Genomic DNA, 19236 nt, shown 5'->3' on the forward strand with positions numbered 1-19236 from the left:
ACTTGTTAGTACAAGTATCACTTTTAAAATTAATATTTCTAAAGTTTAAAGCTGGAAGAACTGAACTAACTTTAGCATAAGAAAAGACGCCTCTCATCAGTGTTTTTATGCCAGAAGGTATCACATTAATGACAGTGAAGAACTCTTTCAGGTGGCAGGTAAAGCCATGTTTCAGTGTAAAGGCATTATAGTCTAAAAATGTTCCCCTTCTCATCCACTAGATCTCTCACTGACCAAATACTTCTGCTTAGCCAGTTCTTATAGCATAAAGATCTGCTCTTAGTCGGCCCTCCTAAATGTACTTCAGCTCTTAATATTGATAAAATTAATATCACTGGCTGACATGTAAAACCCCCAACCACTATCAAAAACCTGGGCATAGTGTTTGATTCTTCTGTCTTTCTCCTCTCACATCTCATCTCTCACCAAATCTGCCTTCTTTCATCTACAAAATATTGCCCGATTACGCCCAAGTTTAAATATCAGTGATGCCGAGACCCTTGTCCATGCTTTCATTACCTCCTGTCTAGATTACTGTAATGCACTTTTTTATGGTTTACTATCAACTTCTGGGGGCACGGTGGCTTAGTTTCTGTGTTCAATATAAAGTTCTCCTCACTACATTTAAAGCTCTCCATCGCTCCTGTCCACAATATACCACAGATCTCCTTCACACATATACCCCTGCCCCTGCCCTTAGGTCCTCTGACTCTAATTTATTAGAGGTTCCTCATTATAGGCTGAAATCTTTTGGTAGTAGAACCTTCTGTATTGCGGCTCCCAGCTTCTGGACTTCTCTCCCCAGACCATTCGAGACCTGGCGTCTTTACAGGATTTCAAAACTAATCTGAAAACTTATCTTTTCACTTCCTGTTATTCAAATTCTCAAGTCCATTGACATGGTTTTGTGTCTCTATTTGTCTCTTCTGTATTGTCTACTAGAATGTTTGTTGCTCTAATGTACATGTTTGTTGATTGGGATGTTTTGATGTTGTGTTTCCTTTTCTATGGTGTATGTGTATGTTGTGTATACGTATAGTGATGTTTACTAAACCTCCTTAATTCTGTTTCATTGTATATCACATCATGTAAAGAGTCACTGAGATTGTTGAAAGGTGCTAAATAAAATAATAATAATAATAATAATAATAGTAATAATAGTAATAATAATAATATATTTATTATTATTATTACTATTATTATTATTATTATTTCATTTTACATTTTAATTTGGACTTTTTTAGAAGGACAAGGGGTGGAGGATGCTTTCATTTTACAGCAATCATAGGGACATAATGTTTATTACAATTATTAAGTTTATTACAAGCATAATAATGTTTATTATGCTTTTGTGTTACTCAATGAAAGAATCAATTAAAGTTCTACTTACAATTAAATAAGTCAAGACGTCATTTTTAAAATTTGGAAATTTTAAAAATGTGGATTTTTACACACAATAAACAGAATGACTTTTTTATGCTCAATGGTGACTGTGGCAGCTTTTTTCACGAGTGGAGCCTTTATTTAAGTTCATAACTTTTTCACATGGAAACAAACTTTAGTTTTGCTTAAACACAGGATTTGGAACAACCAGAGCTTGTTATTACAAACACATAAGAACTTAAATTAGAAATAAAAGACACATCAGTGATGTTCATTTCTTATTTAAATAAATAAAATAAATTAAGCCTTTCTCTATCATTTTAACTTCCTTTTTGAAGTGGATCTTTTTCAAAACCAACAACAAAACAAACAAAAAATAATTTCCTTCAATGAAAATCCAACTTTTCGACTATTATCTTCTTATGTTCTATACTGTCGTTACAGACACGTTAGCTCCGTTAGCACACAACACAAACAGGTCTGTCCTTTATATACGTGAACAGATAATCTGTCTCCCTCCTGTCCTGTAAGCTCCTATTGTCCATCTGTCGTTTGGACATTTTTGTAGAGGGTGAATTAACTTGCCCCATGTGACTGTAACAGGGTTGTTAACGACTGTTAACAGAGAATGAGGGGCGCTTGGTGTTCGTGACTATGTGTAACAGTGGCAAGGCATTCTGGGATTTGTAGTATTAGCGGAGCATGTGGCTAGTCAGCTGTAATGTACATCTGATATGATCTCGTGGGCCAAATATAATTACACCGCGGGCGAGAGTTTGGTGATTTTAAATGTCAACATTGGCATTCAAACATCGTGCACCGCTCCTTTAAACACACCACAAACACACTTTTCCCCAAACACATTTCCAAATAAAAGATTAAATAATACAAAAAGTATTTGGACACACAACAGTGGCTCCATTACTGTGTTTCAGTATTTATTTTGTCCTGTTTATGTAGTTAAACTTCCCTTTAAGTGTGACTTTAGCAGTGACATTAACAGTGAGGAGACGTTACCTGTGTAGAAGTGATGATGCTCCATCTTTAAACCTCAGAGGAACCTCCATAGACACATCACTCTTCATGGAGATACAGCTGTGTGTTGGTGATTCTGATCTCTTTCTCTGGAGTTTACTGTACAACATTACACACAGTCCTTTAGTCATTTATATAAACTCTATTTTACTTACAGTATATTTCCCTTTAAGTGTGACTTTAGCAGTGACATTAACAGTGAGGAGACGTTACCTGTGTAGAAGTGATGAGTCTCCATCTTTAAACTTCAGAGGAGGCTCCATAGACTCGTCACTCTTCATGGAGATACAGCTGTGTGTTGGTGATTCTGATCTGTTTCTCTGGAGTTTACTGTACAACATTACACACAGTCCTTTAGACATTTATATACACACTTTATTTTACTTACAGTTACACATGAAATGATAAAATTAACCTGGATAATGATTTTGTCTTTTATTCGTCTCGTGCAGAACTCACGATGTACACATTTGGTCGTTGTTGCTATTGTTTAATTTAAATTATTTTTTTTGCACATGTTTGTGTACATGTTTGTGTGTGTGTGTGTGCGTGTGTGTGTGTGTGTTTTCTACATTTCTACAAACATTTTAACAGCTTTAGATCGTAAGCATTAAATTAGATAAAACATTATTTTGAATTGTAATAATATTCACAATATTATTTATTTATTTATAAAGCCTTCTTTCAAAAACATAAAAAATATTAATGTGACCAAACTTTTGGGTGTTACAGTAATTCTGTATGATAACAGTAAACTAGCAGAATGTAGAAGAACATATACTGTATACTGTGTACTAGGTTATAGTTTGTTTGAACAAGCATGCTGATTAAGGAGTATTTATTCATCTACTTCGTCATTTTTTAAATTTGTATTACTTTGCATCAGGGGCAGTTCTAGGGTTTCATCTTTAGGGGTTTTATCCCTCAGTGAGAATTTAAAACAAGAAGAGTTTTATATTATATATTATATGACTACATAGTAAGCCAAAAGTTATGGTATTATTTAAAATGTTATTTTTATTTAGTATTAAATGGATTGTTTGCATTAATATTTAGTTTGTGCTACAACTCTGGTAATAAGAATAGTGACATTTCACTGCTTTTGGTTGCCGTCTTTGCGGCTTTCCAGCTCTGACTGCGCGTGCACGCTGCGCGTTCCCGTGCTTCTCCGTTCTAATAAAGCAGACATCTCATGACGCACTTTTAAAACACTACAACACACGCGTGTAAAAAAATCGCTCTTGGATCAAACTGATAAATAATTTTCTTTCCCATCGACGACACGTCCTGCATTTTAACGTCCTTTTTATTGTTTATTTCTGAAAGTAAAAATGCTCCTTATAGTTTTAGAGTGACTGAGATCACACACAGGGGGCTGGAGACACCCTAAAGAAGGCCTAGAACTGCCTCTGCCTTGTATTCATGTCTGCTTATGACCAAACAACATGTTTATTTATGTTTCTATATCATATAGTTTATATACATTTCCCTATAGTTACAAATAATTCCCATAAATTAAGATTAAGTACCAGATTAAGTTCCCGTTGAAAGTTTCAGTAAGTTTACCGAAACTTTCCGCCCCTTTGTAACTCTATAATACACGACATTATGTAGCGACAACCGTGGTTTTAAATAGCTGTATGTTAAAATACCCCTATTATAATCCTTCTTATTAAAATCTATTAAATCCAAGTGTGGGAATAAAAGTTAATGTCGTTACGCAGTTTAACTAATAACAGTTGTACATATAGCTAACAAGGAAGAGCTACGATGAGCTAATGCTAAAGCTAGTTTTCGACATGAACAGAGGAAATAATAATAATAAACAAAGCTAAATATAAAAATACAGAATAATACCAGATATGTGGTGTATTAGCGGTGTTAAGTTACAACGGTGTTACATTTCATGTCGTTTATATGATTTAGTCAGCGAAAGAATAACAAGAACATAGCCGCCTAGGGCCGAAGCTCAAACCGCTCCATCCTCCCTATTTAAGCGCACTTGCTTTGTGGTGCACATACAGCGTTCCAGTGACCTACCTAGTGCACTACTTGTCAATACGAAACACAGCCACGAGACACGTTAGCTAGCGCTGTATTGTTTGGGTAAGAATCGCTCCGTCATCGTTTACACTCAACAGACGCGTTGTTCCTTATCGTATTTTATATTCGTATGAAAATATCGATGTATAAAGGATTTAAACGTGTAGAAGTCCTCACCTTACGGTGGTGTTATAGCCTGTAGTCCGCTGTCGAACTATTCTTTCGCTTTCATTTAGAGGCTTAGTGCGCATGCGCAGACAGTGTGGCCTTGCGGTACATTGAGAAGTACTTCTTCTTTTCATATTGAATACAAAATTATATAAACAACAATCGCAAATAATTATTCTACAAGAGTAAATAGTAGAAATGACAGACTTAACATATAATAAGTAATAGATTAATTACTAAAGACTAAATAAATAAATATTTGAAAAAATAATTTACATGAACTTAAGCGTAAAAGAAAAGAAAAGAAAAACAAAAAGAATTAAGGGCAGAATCACAATAAATCAAATGATGTCAAAAGATATAGCAGCTTCTTAGCTCTCTGACCTCACATCTTATTAAGGGCTTTGGGAAAACAGTCATTTTTGAAAGGAATAAATAATGGGGGAAATTTAAAGAATCTACATTTATGGATGAAATATTTTGCTAAAATACTAATATTATTAAGCACAAACAGAATTAACACAGCAGTCTTTGGGTTTTACAAATAAGATATGATGTAAAGAAAAAGCTAAACTATCAGCAACCACCTTTTTATGTATCAACCAGCCCTGAATTGATATCCAGAAGAGTTTGGAGAAATAGCATGAAGAAAAGATATGATCCGTGTCTTCAGGATGGCTCTCACAGAAGGGACAGGGGACAATTTCTATATTAAATGTTTGATTTAGGAATTTGTTAGAAGGATAAAACTTAAATAAGCAGTTGTAAGATATTTTACAGTATTCTTAACAAACATGTGATCTAATTTGTTTCTTTTAACTTGACAGGTGTAACAGGCCTTTAACACGACATGTCTTATATACTTGTTAGTACAAGTATCACTTTTAAAATGAATATCTCTGTAAGAAAGATTCCTCCTCGCACTTGTCCGCGTCCCTTTACCTCTGCACAACAATAGGAGCTCCGGAGCACTGAGAGAACAAACCACACGAGTGAAATCAAATCTGGTTTATTCCAAACAGCTGCTCAAAGAACTGAGCGACAGAACAGAATATATACACAATGAAATACAGTAAGCTGTGGTGTATGAGATAAGGCGGGGGCTACGTTTTATCAACATAGATAGGGGTTTGCTAGAATGCTGCTTCCTCACAACTTTTATCCAAGCATTGAAGGTCAATAAGCCTCTTAAGGATCTCGCCCCCTATTGCAGGTTTTTCGCCTACATGACCTACCCAACAAAAAGTGGTACAGGGAGATGTTTGTAATAATCGGCGTCAAAAAGGATTCCTGGCGAATGCGTTGTGAATTGTGTCACCCAGGGGGGGTTCTAGCCCTTTATTAGGGGGGCTTCAGCCCCCTGTCTGTAATCTCAGCCACCCTAAAACTATAAGGATCATTTTTACTTTCATAAATAAACAATAAAAATGACGTTAAAATGCAGGACGTGTCGTCGATGGGAAAGAAAATTATTTATCAGTTTGATCCAAGAGCGATTTTATTTACTTTGCTTTTACACGCGTGTGTTGTAGTGTTTCACACGTGCGTCTTCAGCTGTCTGCTTTATTTGAACGGAGAAGCTCAGGTACGCGCAGCGTGCACGCGCAGTCAGAGCTGGAGGCGTTTATCTATAACGTTAATCGGCGGAAAGCCACAAAGACGGCAACCAAAAGCAGTGAAATGTCACTATTCTTATTACCAGAGTTGTCATATAATATATAATATAGAACTCTTCTTGTTTTAAATTCTCACTGAGGGCTAAAACCCCTAAAGATGAAACCCTAGAACTGCCCCTGGTGTCAACCCAAAAAACACCAAGTGCTTAATTTAATGAACATTAATTTTGTCATTTGTAAAACATCACAATAATTTTGAGTTGTTTTGAAGCACAGAGCTGGAATCTCCCTACAGTTTGGGATATGACCTTGGTGATACACTTGGTATACATTATATTTCCAAAAGTATTGGGTCACCTTTCCTGCTATATGTGGTTGTTTTCTGATCTCATCCCTACTGAACACCTTTGGGATGAATGTGAACGCTGACTCCACCCTACCTCACCTACATCAGTGCCTTTCGTAACACTCTTGTGGCTGATGAACACAAATATCCATCAGCACACTCCACACTCCACTCAGTGACATCTATTCTGTGTGATATTAAATCTAGCGTGTGATTAAGACGATGAGTTGCTCTAGTGATGTTTTGTTTAAGCCCAAATGAGTTGAGTAGGTCCATAAATGTGAGTCCTAACGCATCGTTTGTGTCGTCAACATGAAAGTTAAAGTCTCCTACAATTAACGCTTTATCAAAGTTAACAAATAGGTCTGAAAGAAAATGTGTAAATTCTCTAAGAACCTCAGTGTAGGGCCCTGGGGGTCTGTTCACGGTCGCTAGAGCAAGAGACATCAGGGATTGTGCATGTGTGAGAGTGTAACGTTAAGGACGAGCACTTCAAAAGAATTAAATCTATCCTGACGGGGTAGAGACTCATTTAGACTGATGTAATTTAATCCACAGCAGAGACACATGAGGCATGAGGCAGGCATCCAATCTGTCAGAACTACAGGACTCCCTGTCACCATGAAGCCTCCCTGTCCAGATGTGCTGAACAACATCTGCTCTTGGCTGGAGGTGTAGGATGTGTGCACACACTGTTAAGCTTATTAAGTATTGTATTATTTTATGGTGGAAATGACAATAAAGCTAACTGACTTTTTGCATGTATTTTCACACTTTTCTCAGATATACAATATTCTCCCCTTTTTCTTTACCATAACAGCAACATTCCTAACATTCAGATTAATCTTCGAGTTCAGTTCTTGAGACGTTGATTGAAACATTTGGGATGTTGATTAAAGAGCAGATATTTCAGATCATGAGTCTGAAGTTACTGCAGACGGTGAAACAGAAAGTAAAAGTGAATATCTGAGTTACGATCAGGTCCAGTTTTATATCTCACACAGTGACACAGACAGTCGGAGCAGCAGGTACAGGTACGGATACAGGTACAGGTACAGATACAGGTACAGGTACAGATACAGCACCACGGCTCGAGCAAAAGAAACGGTAAGTGAACATCCATTTACATTTGATTAATGTCCTTATAGTAGAACCCAATGATTACGTCTTATTCCTGGACAGAGATATAATTAACTCCACTGGAAAAACAAGGAGAAACCTCATTATTAAACCCTACATTCATTATTATTACATTAATGATGAAGTTCACGTCACCTTCCAGTGAAAAAAGAAAGAAAACCTGAGAAGATAAACTTTTATTCTCAATTTTGTAATTTAAAGAACGTTACAAATAATTATATAATATATAATGTAAAATCAGGTCGGAGATTACGTTAGATTTATGAAGGCAGAATAAAATACAACATCTACAGAATATAAATTTAAGGCATCTGCAATTCTAATATTAATATATAAAATATAATAATAATGAAGCATTTATGAACTTTAACACTAAACATGTTGTTGGTAATAAAGAGAAATAAATTTATCGAGTTCAGTGAAATATGAGGTTCTTCCTCCCAAACCAGTTTGGTCTGGTCTTTAGTTTACAGGACAATAGTGTGTGGAAGTGTGTGTGTGATAAAGGCGTCCAGCACAACAGGCAGCTCCACCCTGAGCCTGTTTTCTTACCTGTAATTGTATGATAATTAGATCAGTTAGCGACGATTGGTTATCATTAATTATTATTGTTTAAGAGTGGAATTAAAAAGAGCAGATGAGATTCGCTGTGTGTTTTATAATCAGTTTCCTTTTATTCAGAGACAGAGTTACAGCAGCAACACATTACAGATCACAGAACCTGCATCATGAGCTGGGTAAGAAATCTGTACTGAGTCCATCGAGATCCAGCAGACACACAACAGTGTTAATATTTAAACATGCTGTGCTTATTTTATATACTTTATTCAGCTTCCGAAGGTATTGGGTATGAAATCTAAGAAACCGACCTTGAGCCCAAAGCCTGGTGAGTTATTTCAGAACCTTATATTAACCCAAGTGTATAAAAATAAACACTTTCTTAATAAACACTTTGCATCTGCTAACAGCAGGAACTTTACACTGAATATTAAGTGTGTTGGGTATTCAGAGTCGACATTTTTAACAGGAGCCACACACAGTTTTATCATTACTACTGTAACGCTGACTAAAGACTCAGTCTTACTCACATAGGCTGAAGCTCTGTGATCTCACTTCTTTAGTCATTTGCATAATATTTTTTACAGAATCTGTGTTTGTGTAAATAAATCTAAGGCATTAAAATGTCTTCAAAATAAAGGCACTGTCAGGAGATGCAGATGTACAATGAAACTGTGAAGAGAGAGAGAGAGAGAGAGTGTGTGTGTGTGTGTGTGTGAGAGAGAGAGAGAGAGTGTGTGTGTGTGTGTGTGTGTGAGAGAGAGAGAGTGTGTGTGTGTGTGTGTGTGTGTGTGTGTGTGTGTGTGTGTGTGTGTGTGTGTGTGTGTGTGAGAGAGAGAGAGGGAGAGAGAAATCATGAGCCTGGACAATGACATGACGATGATCAACATAACAGAACAATAAAGACCAACAGAACATAAACACTACAGAACTTTAAAAAAAAACACAAACACTACAGAACACAAACACACTACAGAACACAAACACACTACAGAACATAAACATTACAGAACACAAACACTACAGAACTTTAAAAAACACAAACACTACAGAACACAAACACTACAGAACTTTAAAAAAACAAACACTACAGAACATAAACACTACAGAACTTTAAAAAAAAACACAAACACTACAGAACACACACACACTACAGAACACACACACACTACAGAACACACACACACTACAGAACACACACACACACTACAGAACACACACACTACAGAACACAAACACTACAGAACTTTAAAAAAAACACCCACACTACAGAACACACACACTACAGAACACACACTACAGAACTCAAACAATACAGAAAAAAACACAAACACTAAAGAACACAAACACTAAAGAACACAAACACTAAAAAACATAAACACTACAGAAGACAAACACACTACAGGACACAAACACTACAGAACATTAAAAAAACACAAACACTACAGAACACAAACACTACAGAACTTAAAAAAACACAAACACTACAGAACACAAACACTACAGAACACAAACACTACAGAACATAAACACTACAGAACACAAACACTACAGAACTTTTAAAAAAAAACACAAACACTACAAAACACAAACACTACAGAACTTTAAAAAAACACAAACACATTACAGAACACAAACCCACTACAGAACACAAACACACTACAGAACACAAACACTACAGAACACAAACACTACAGAACTTAAAAAACATAAACACTACAGAACATAAACACTACAGAACACAAACACTAAAAAACAAAGACTACAGAACACAAACACCACAGAACTTAAAAAAACAAAAACACTACAGAACACAAACACTACAGAACACAAACACTACAGAACACAAACACAACAGAACTTAAAAAAACAAACACTACAGAACACAAACACTAAAAAACAAAAACCAAGGAACACAAACACTACAGAACACAAACACTATAGAACTTTAAAAAAACAAACACTACAGAACACAAACACTAAAAAACATAAACACACTACAGAACACAAACACTACAGAACACAAACACTACAGAACAAACACACTACAGAACATAAACACACTACAGAACACAAACACTACAGAACACAAACACTACAGAACACAAAAAAAAACACAAACACACTACAGAACACAAACACTACAGAACTTAAAAAAACATAAACACTACAGAACTTTAAAAAAATCACAAACACTACAGAACACAAACACTACAGAACACAAACACTACAGAACTAAAAAAAAACACAAACACTACAGAACACAAACACTAAAAAACAAACACTACAGAACACAAACACTAAAAAACAAACACTACAGAACTTTAAAAAACCAAACACTACAGAACACAAACACTACAGAACTTAAAAAAACATAAACACTACAGAACATAAACACTACAGAACACAAACACTACAGAACATAAACACTACAGAACTTTAAAAAAAACAAACACTACAGAACACAAACACTACAGAACTTAAAAAAACATAAACACTACAGAACATAAACACTACAGAACACAAACACTACAGAACATAAACACTACAGAACTTTAAAAAAAACAAACACTACAGAACACAAACACTACAGAACACAAACACACTACAGAACATAAACACTACAGAACACAAACACTACAGAGCACAAACACTACAGAACACAAACACTACAGAACACAAACACACTACAGAACACAAACACTACAGAACACAAACACACTACAGAACATAAACACTACAGAACACAAACACTACAGAACACAAACACTACAGAACACAAACACTACAGAACATAAACACTACAGAACATAAACACCAGCTATGCTAATATGACACATATTTAGTGACAATTAAAACTTAATTCCACTTAATTTCCACAGTATTTGATCAGCCATGGCGGTCAGTGACATGGGGGTAAGACCAATGACTACAAACAGACACCAGCATTATGTGTTTGAAGCCCAAATTAAAGATGCTTAATGTACGAAGGTCAGCTGCTTATTTTACTTACTGAATAGGGAGAGTGAAAAAAGTGAGATGCTGAAAAAACTGAAAGAATTCCAGCCAGGAACTGCAGAAGTCCGAGAGCTGAAGATTCTACTTCACGGCCCGGTCGGAGCAGGAAAGTCCAGCTTTATTAATTCAGTCAACACCGTCCTCCAGGGACACAACACCACCAGTGCGCCGGCAAATTCAGCAGCTGGGAAAAGCTTCACTAAAGAGGTAATAACTAAATAATATAACATTATAAGTCTAAAGCTCAGCTCCTTAAACCCTGTCAATCATCCTGACATTTTGATTTGATCTCATATGATACTGTTGTGTTCAGTCTGGTTTATATTTAATCTTAAATCTCTTCTTTTATATAAAAAAATATATTTAATCATTATGTATTTTTCAGTTTAAATTTCACAGGCTGAAGAAAAACAGGCCTGGATCTTTCTATCCGTTTGTCTTTCTCGATATCATGGGTGTGGAATCCGATGCGTCATCAGGAGTGCACAGTGATGACATCATCAAAATATTACATGGTCATGTAAGAAGCAACTACGCTGTAAGTTCAATATTTATCCTCATTATGTTTTTCAGGAGACTCATTCTGCCTGGTACACCTACTGTTCACGTGTGTGTGTGTGTGTGTGTGTGTGTGTGTGTGTGTGTGTGTGTGTGTGTGTGTGTGTTTATTCGTGTTCCTGAGTTTGTCCCCCAAACTGTCCCACACTCTGAGTCACACACTTACACTGAACGTCTCTGTGTAACTACAGTTTCCTTCAGTAGAACTAAGAGTCCAAACCCTGCTCCTTCATGACAATGTCCCTGTACACAAAGCAGCTTTCTGAAGACATGATGTGGAGGTGAAGGTTGGAGTGAAGATCTCCAGTGTCCTTCACTGAGCCCTGGAGCTCAGCACCACACTCTCACAGGCTTTTACATTCCTTCTACAGAGAAACACACAGCATCTACATTCACCTTTGTATTTATGACATTTGGACGACACGTTTCTCCACCAGTCTAAACAATAATTATATTCACGTTCATGCACATTTACACAGACATTTATTTTTGGCCTTTCAGTTCAATCCTTTTAAATCAATCCTTAAAGATGACCCAAAGTACCACAGTAACCCCAGTCTGAAGGACAAAGTGCACTGTGTGGTGAGTGTCGTACCAGGGGACAGAATCTCCCTCATGACTGAGGACGTCATCCAGAAGATGAGAGCTGTTCGTGAGAAAGCTCGTGAGTTAGGTACGTGTATACATATTAATGCACAGAGATATGGTCATGTACAGTGTGCAACATGAGTATTAACCCCACCCGTATCCCCCCACCCCTACCCCATCCCACCCTCTGCTTAAGTAGGTCTGATCTGGGAGCTATTAGTCTCCCTCGTTATGATGAAAGTCAATCTGATGTATGAGATAAACACGTTGTATTGTTGGGGGATTAACAGGGATTCCTGAGGTCATCATTATGTCCCATGTTGACCGAGCATGTGTGCTAGTTAAAGAGAACCTGAGTGGGATCTACACCAGCAGAAAAATTAAAGAGAAGGTGAGAAGAACACAAACTTTTATTTATGGCTTATCTACAGCCTCCCACCTACTATGTAGTACTTAGAATGAAAGTATATGGACCTCAAATGTAAGTTCTGCTGTTCCTCTTTCGCTCAGATGGAAGAGTGCAGTCATAAACTCGGAGTCCCAATGAACTGCATCTTTCCTGTGCAGAACTACTATGAGCAGGTCTCCAACGACTTGAACATGGATCTTCTGATTCTCATGGCCATGACCGACATCATCAGCTTTGCCAATGACTATGTTGAAGCCCAGGTTTATAACACCGATCAGTACGTTGAAGATCAGGCTTATAATGAATAATTTAGACTTGTTCACTTTCCCACAGAGTAGCAACATGGAATAGTTTTATAGTTTAATAGGACAGGAATGTGGTAGAAACTATTACAACATCTTTTAACTTAACACTAATCTTTTTACATTTTCTCTTTGCTTCTTGTATTCTAGGGTTAATTAGGGTTATTAATTATTAGGGACAGTAATCTGGAGTCAGCTTTACTCTAATTTTCAGACATTATGTGTCTTTACATACATTGATTGGGACATAATTAGAGGTGGATTATGACGCAGTTTCGGGGTTCACGTTACACTTCACTAGAACGTTCCTTACTGCACTTTTCAGAACTGATAGGAACTTTAAACCTAAATCTCTCAGTAGTTCACAGCTTCCACTCAGTGACACTATGCTGTAGATGGCATGAGCTGTAGGACAATTAAAGCTTTTTTGACTTGACTCTAACTAAACTGAAGCCAAAATATGAGGCCCCCTAGTGGCTGGCTGCAGTACAATATTTTAACCCTGCATATTACTACACTAGTCAACAGGATTTGAACTTCAGTTGGCTATCAAATCTCCCCTAGTAGCTTTCACTGTGACAAATGGATTTGTTTTGGGAAGTCAAACCTCATAAACATGAATGATGGATAATGACAGCTAGCACCGGGCGAGCTCTGTTTATTCAGTGTGTGTCCCTGCTTCTGTTTGTAATTATTGTTAAGTTTAGTGTAAAAATGCTTCTGTATATTTACTGATCAGTACACGACATAAAGTACAACAAGAAAAACACAGCGTGGTTTCGAATGATGGCTCTTTATAGCTCTTAGGTGTGGGAACTTATCTGTCTCTACACTTTAATAATCTGATTTATGACTTGAATGGATTTTAATCTGGATATTTGAATATTCTCTGTATATTTATCTTCACACACATCTCTGTAAACTCACTTTAACACGTGTGCTGCTTTAGTCAGTCAGTAAGAAACCTGAGAAAGAATAAAATGTCCGTCTGTCTGTGTTTCTGAGCCGTGAGCTTCGAGGCTGATCGTGTTTAATCTACTGCTCTGTTCACGTCTGTTTGCTCATCACCAGTGTCGTGTGTGTGTGTGTGTGTGTGTGTGTGTGTGTGTGTGTGTGTGTGTGTGTGTGTGTGTGTGTGTGTGTGTGATTTAATACCTAATAAAACTAATGTACTCATAATGATGACTCAAAACCTGATCTGATCCTTATACAGGAATTAATACAACATTCACATTCATGCAGAAACAACAAATACACACCAGTTATACACACACACACACACACACACACACACACACACACACACACACACACACACACACACACACAAACAATACACATCAGTTATAAACACACACACACACAAACAATACACATCAGTTATACACACACACACACACACACACACACACACACACACACACACACACACACACACAAACAATACACATCAGTTATACACACACACACACACACAAACAATACACATCAGTTATACACACACACACAATACACATCAGTTATACACACACACACAATACACATCAGTTATACACACACACACACACACACACACACACACACACACACACACACACACACACACACAAACAATACACATCAGTTATACACACACACACACACACAAACAATACACATCAGTTATACACACACACACAATACACATCAGTTATACACACACACACACACAATACACATCAGTTATACACACACACACACACACACAAACAATACACATCAGTTATATACACACACACACAATACACATCAGTTATGCACATCAGTTATATACACACACGATACACATCAGTTTTATACACACACACACACACACACAATACACATCAGTTATACACACACACACGCACAATACACATCAGTTATACACACACACACACACACACACACACACACACACACACACACACACACACACACACACACACACAATACACATCAGTTATAAGTTAGCATGTCATGTTTAGACTGTTGACAGAATAAATATTCTTCAGTCTTTATTCTCAGGTTGTAATAACTATAATAACTGCAATAACTATCACGGTGGCTTAGTGGTTAGCACGTTCGCCTCACACCTCAGGGTTGGGGGTTCGATTCCCACCTCCGCCTTGTGTGTGTGGAGTTTGCATGTTCTCCCCGTGCCTCGGGGGTTTCCTCCGGGTACTCCGGTTTCCTCCCCCGGTCCAAAGACATGCATGGTAGGTTGATTGGCATCTCTGGAAAATTGTCCGTAGTGTGTGAGTGTGTGTGTGAATGAGAGTGTGTGTGCCCTGTGATGGGTTGGCACTCCGTCCAGGGTGTATCCTGCCTCGATGCCCGATGACGCCACAGGCTCCCCGTGACCCAAGAAGTGTGTGTGTGTGTGTGTGTGTGTGTGTGTGTGTATTAGCGAACATGTTTCCCCACAGATCTTTTACAGGCAGGACATCCTGGAATTCTTTCATGAAGCAGGGAATTAAACAGAATCCACAGATGAGTCTGAAACAAACAGAATAAATCACAACAATGACGATCATTTAAATTTAAACCAAGTCCCAGCAAGTTAAAGTGACCGTCACATCCAGAATCACTGATATTCAGTGTCTACAGTGACTTTGACTCCTGCTGCCTTTCAAAGACACACATATTTATATATTAAACATTTTTACTCTTCAGCAATAAATGGACATTAAAATATTTACTTCCTGGACATTTGTTTAAATACCTTAAGGTTGTGTCCGTGTCTCTATTTCCTAACTTACCCAAAGTGTTAGGGTTGGATGATGAGGCCGTGTGTATATATATATATATATATTATATTTTTAATTCAGACCAAGCTTATACAGATGTGGGGTAAGAAACATCAGCAGGTTTGTCAGAGGTTTTGGAGACACGGCCTCATCATGTGTATTGTACTAAAGCACAACTGTTTAAGTCTTTCACTTTCTAGGCTTAAAAAGAAAACCCTGGCTTTAGATATTCTACTTATTAGAAGATTAATACTGAGTAACAGCAGATTAGAGGTTCTCGTAAATGCATTTGGGAAAATATGGGGCTTTTTTTTCCAGCTGGATAAGAAGATAATCTTCTCCCCCTCCAGCAGGGGGTGATGTTCTGCTTATTTATCTACCGCTTACAGACACACTGGATGTGAGATGATGGGGATTTCTTTTCATTTCTTTTTTTCTTTCCTCTTCTTATTATTTATTTTTATTTTATCTTCTAAAATGTATCTATAAGTTTTATTATTCTTAACAATGCTGTGTTGTTTTTAATAAAATAAAAAATGACCTGCAGTGTTTCTGAATGTGTTAGTTATGATGAAATAAAGTGTTTTTATTTATACAAGGTTTATGATTTGCATTTACGTCCTTCTCATAATCCTTCTCCTTATCTGGAGACATTTGTTTTTATATTTAAACAGCTGAGCAGGTGAGCTGAGGCTAAGGGCCTCGCTCAAGGGCCCAGCAGTGGCAGTGCTGGGGTTTAAACTCACAAGCATGCAGATTTACTAAAGGTGCCTAAACGTCAACAAATCTGCTGTAAATAATCTGATCTCTACATCATTAGACTCATCTAATCATTCCAGTTGGTAATCTGATCTTACCCCAAAAGTGTCAGCAGGCAGCACATGCCCCATGCTGCATTCCCAGGTTTATAACACACACTGGTGGTAATTTGGTGATGACAATGAGGGCAGATTATCACAGTAGGAGCATCACCCAGTGTTCCAGCTAACTGCTGGTGTGGAATCAGCTGATGGGGTGAAGGCTGAACAAACACTGGGACAGAATTCAACACACACACAATCACCAGGAAGAAGAAATCGTTTGTAAGACCTCAGGTTCAGATGGAGGTCAAAACAATGACATGTTGTAGGTACAAGTATATTTCTATATTTCTATATTTAAGTTAATTTCCCACTGATAATTTGCATACTTTATTAATTAACAACTAAACAAAGGAAAGAATAGTTGTTTAAAACAGGACGTAATGGGAGGAAACAAGATAGAGGATGAAATGGCCCCCTCTGGTGGTTCTGAGGAGAAATGTCTGGATGTTCCAGTTGTATCTTCATCTGGCACTTAAAAGTAAAATTATTGTGATTTAAATGAAAATATACCAACAGTTTATTGGGTTCCACAGAGTCACTGACCTGTCTGTGTGTGATGTACGGCTGTGATTTCTGTGGGAACGCTGAGGATTGGATAAGGAGACACAGCACTGTCCAACTGCAGAGGACAAACACCCACTACAAACAAAACTATCATTTAATAATGATAGAAAACAGTCAGGGACAAACGCTTAAAGGGTAATTAACAACTTTTGTAACCTCACTAACATTATCTGTATCACACGAGGCTGTAACTAACACACGGTAGGTTCTTTATAATTTATTTATTCATTCATTCATTCATTCATTCATTCATTCATCTTCTACCGCTTATCCGAACTTCTCGGGTCACGGGGAGCCTGTGCCTATCTCAGGCGTCATCGGGCATCGAGGCAGGATACACCCTGGACGGAGTGCCAACCCATCACAGGGCACACACACACTCTCATTCACTCACACACACACACACACACACACACACACACACACACTACGGACAATTTTCCAGAGATGCCAATCAACCTACCATGCATGTCTTTGGACCGGGGGAGGAAACCGGAGTACCCGGAGGAAACCCCCGAGGCACGGGGAGAACATGCAAACTCCACACACACACAAGGTGGAGGCGGGAATCGAACCCACAACCCTGGAGGTGTGAGGCGAATGTGCTAACCACTAAGACAACGTGCCCCTCATTATTTATTTATTATATATTTATGAGTCTATAAATCTTAGGGCATGGGAAGGGAGGGCAGTGGAGGGCAGGGAAGGGGCAGGGGAGGGTGGGTGAGGGCAACAGTTTTAGTTGGAGATGAGGAACTGGCTGACTTCATTAATATCATTAGATCTCTAGTCAAAATAACACGAGTGCTAAAGCACCATGTCCATTACTGAGAGCAGATAAAGGTGTAGCATCAGGACACCTCAGACTCACCTGCTTCTCCATAAGTAGGAGGTGGAGTTTGGGGCTGTGGACTCTGAGTAGCTTCAGTATATGAAGGAGGTGGAGGTGAAACATCGAGTGGAGAAACAGTGGCTTCAAGAATGTCCATTTACCTTTGGACAAAAAGAAAGAAAGAAATTCCTTAAGATGTGTGAAACAGACAGAGTGACGATCTGATCTGACGTCAGCTGTTTATCTGTCGCTCGAGAGAGAACCGTCAAACAGCTCCATCCATTTACTCTGGAATCTGTGAGCAAAGGGAAGAAATAACTGGGTAGAAATTTACACAGATTTTGTTTTCTGTAAATAAACTAATAAACCAGACGAAGTCACACAGTCCTGAATCCCTGAACCTTTTGTTAGACGATGCTGATCCTGTATCTGTACAGGAGGATATCAGCTTCAGTCCCTCGCCTGTAAACACCTTTATAATGTTGGAACTGTTTGTATTCATGTTGGGATTTATTACAAGTCTATGAATGATGAATAAATGAGTTTATGGTCATTAATAATGATGTGACATGAGCGCTTTGAGCCGTTATACAGAAGGTTATTACACAGTCCTCCAGCCCAATGTCACCACATTCACTCAGTAAGAGCTTAAACAGGATCCAGAGCCTCTGCTGGGACACACACTGGACATGCTGTCAGACTCCCAGTACAGTCCGATCTACTCCCAGTCCAGCCTGTTATTGACGAACTGGGAGGAAACCAGGGAATGCAGAGGAAGCAGTGAGATAATAAATTCCCAGAGAACGACACAACCGTCATCCTGATCGGAAGCAGTTTTAGTTCCAGCTGTAAAGTTTGTTCATCTGAGTTAAACTCCAGATCTGATAAACTGTGTTAGATTAGAATTAAACATGATCAGACAAATCAAGTGTAAAGTGTGTTATAACACATGGTAGATCTGAGGGATTAGTGTGTGTGTGTGTGTGTGTGTGTGTGTGTGTGTGTGTGTGTGTGTGTGTGTGTGTGTGTGTGTGTGTGTGTGTGT

General features: G+C 37.9%; 3 protein-coding genes across 42 annotated transcripts in view; 2 read left to right on the forward strand and 1 right to left on the reverse strand.

The window, feature by feature from the left end:
* LOC125138460 (NLR family CARD domain-containing protein 3-like) overlaps window positions 1-19236 on the reverse strand; it is a 358584-nt gene that overhangs the window by 242598 nt on the left and 96750 nt on the right. For 23 of the 33 annotated variants that reach the window (XM_047802761.1, XM_047802736.1, XM_047802742.1 and 20 more), the window contains one exon: window positions 2401-2517. The exons of 1 other annotated variant lie outside the window; for it this stretch is intronic. In XM_047802761.1, the coding sequence (XP_047658717.1) occupies window positions 2401-2517 (117 nt within the window). Of the gene's footprint in view, window positions 1-2400; window positions 2518-2631; window positions 2749-4638; window positions 4767-19236 lie in introns of those variants that run through there. 9 more of the 33 variants (XM_047802766.1, XM_047802758.1, XM_047802752.1 and 6 more) reach the window with 5 other exon arrangements.
* Window positions 1-19236, forward strand: part of LOC113636443 (NLR family CARD domain-containing protein 3-like) — a 63518-nt gene that overhangs the window by 12491 nt on the left and 31791 nt on the right. The window lies entirely within an intron of this gene.
* LOC125139341 (interferon-induced protein 44-like) lies at window positions 4472-14168 on the forward strand. Of its 3 annotated transcripts, XM_047802852.1 has the most exons (10): window positions 4476-4524; window positions 7150-7698; window positions 8413-8468; window positions 8563-8617; window positions 11172-11205; window positions 11310-11514; window positions 11693-11845; window positions 12367-12538; window positions 12744-12844; window positions 12964-14168. In XM_047802852.1, the coding sequence occupies exons 3-10, from the start codon at window positions 8460-8462 to the stop codon at window positions 13168-13170; spliced, it is 936 nt and encodes a 311-aa protein (XP_047658808.1). In that variant the 5' UTR covers window positions 4476-4524; window positions 7150-7698; window positions 8413-8459; the 3' UTR covers window positions 13171-14168. The 3 variants fall into 3 exon arrangements, with proteins under 3 accessions (XP_047658809.1, XP_047658808.1, XP_047658807.1); XM_047802851.1 differs by lacking the exons at window positions 4476-4524; window positions 7150-7698 and having other exon boundaries at window positions 8242-8468; XM_047802853.1 differs by lacking the exons at window positions 7150-7698; window positions 8413-8468; window positions 8563-8617 and having other exon boundaries at window positions 4472-4524.

Source organism: Tachysurus fulvidraco, chromosome 18, assembly GCF_022655615.1.
Source record: "Tachysurus fulvidraco isolate hzauxx_2018 chromosome 18, HZAU_PFXX_2.0, whole genome shotgun sequence".
In the NCBI taxonomy this organism is placed as follows: domain Eukaryota; kingdom Metazoa; phylum Chordata; class Actinopteri; order Siluriformes; family Bagridae; genus Tachysurus; species Tachysurus fulvidraco.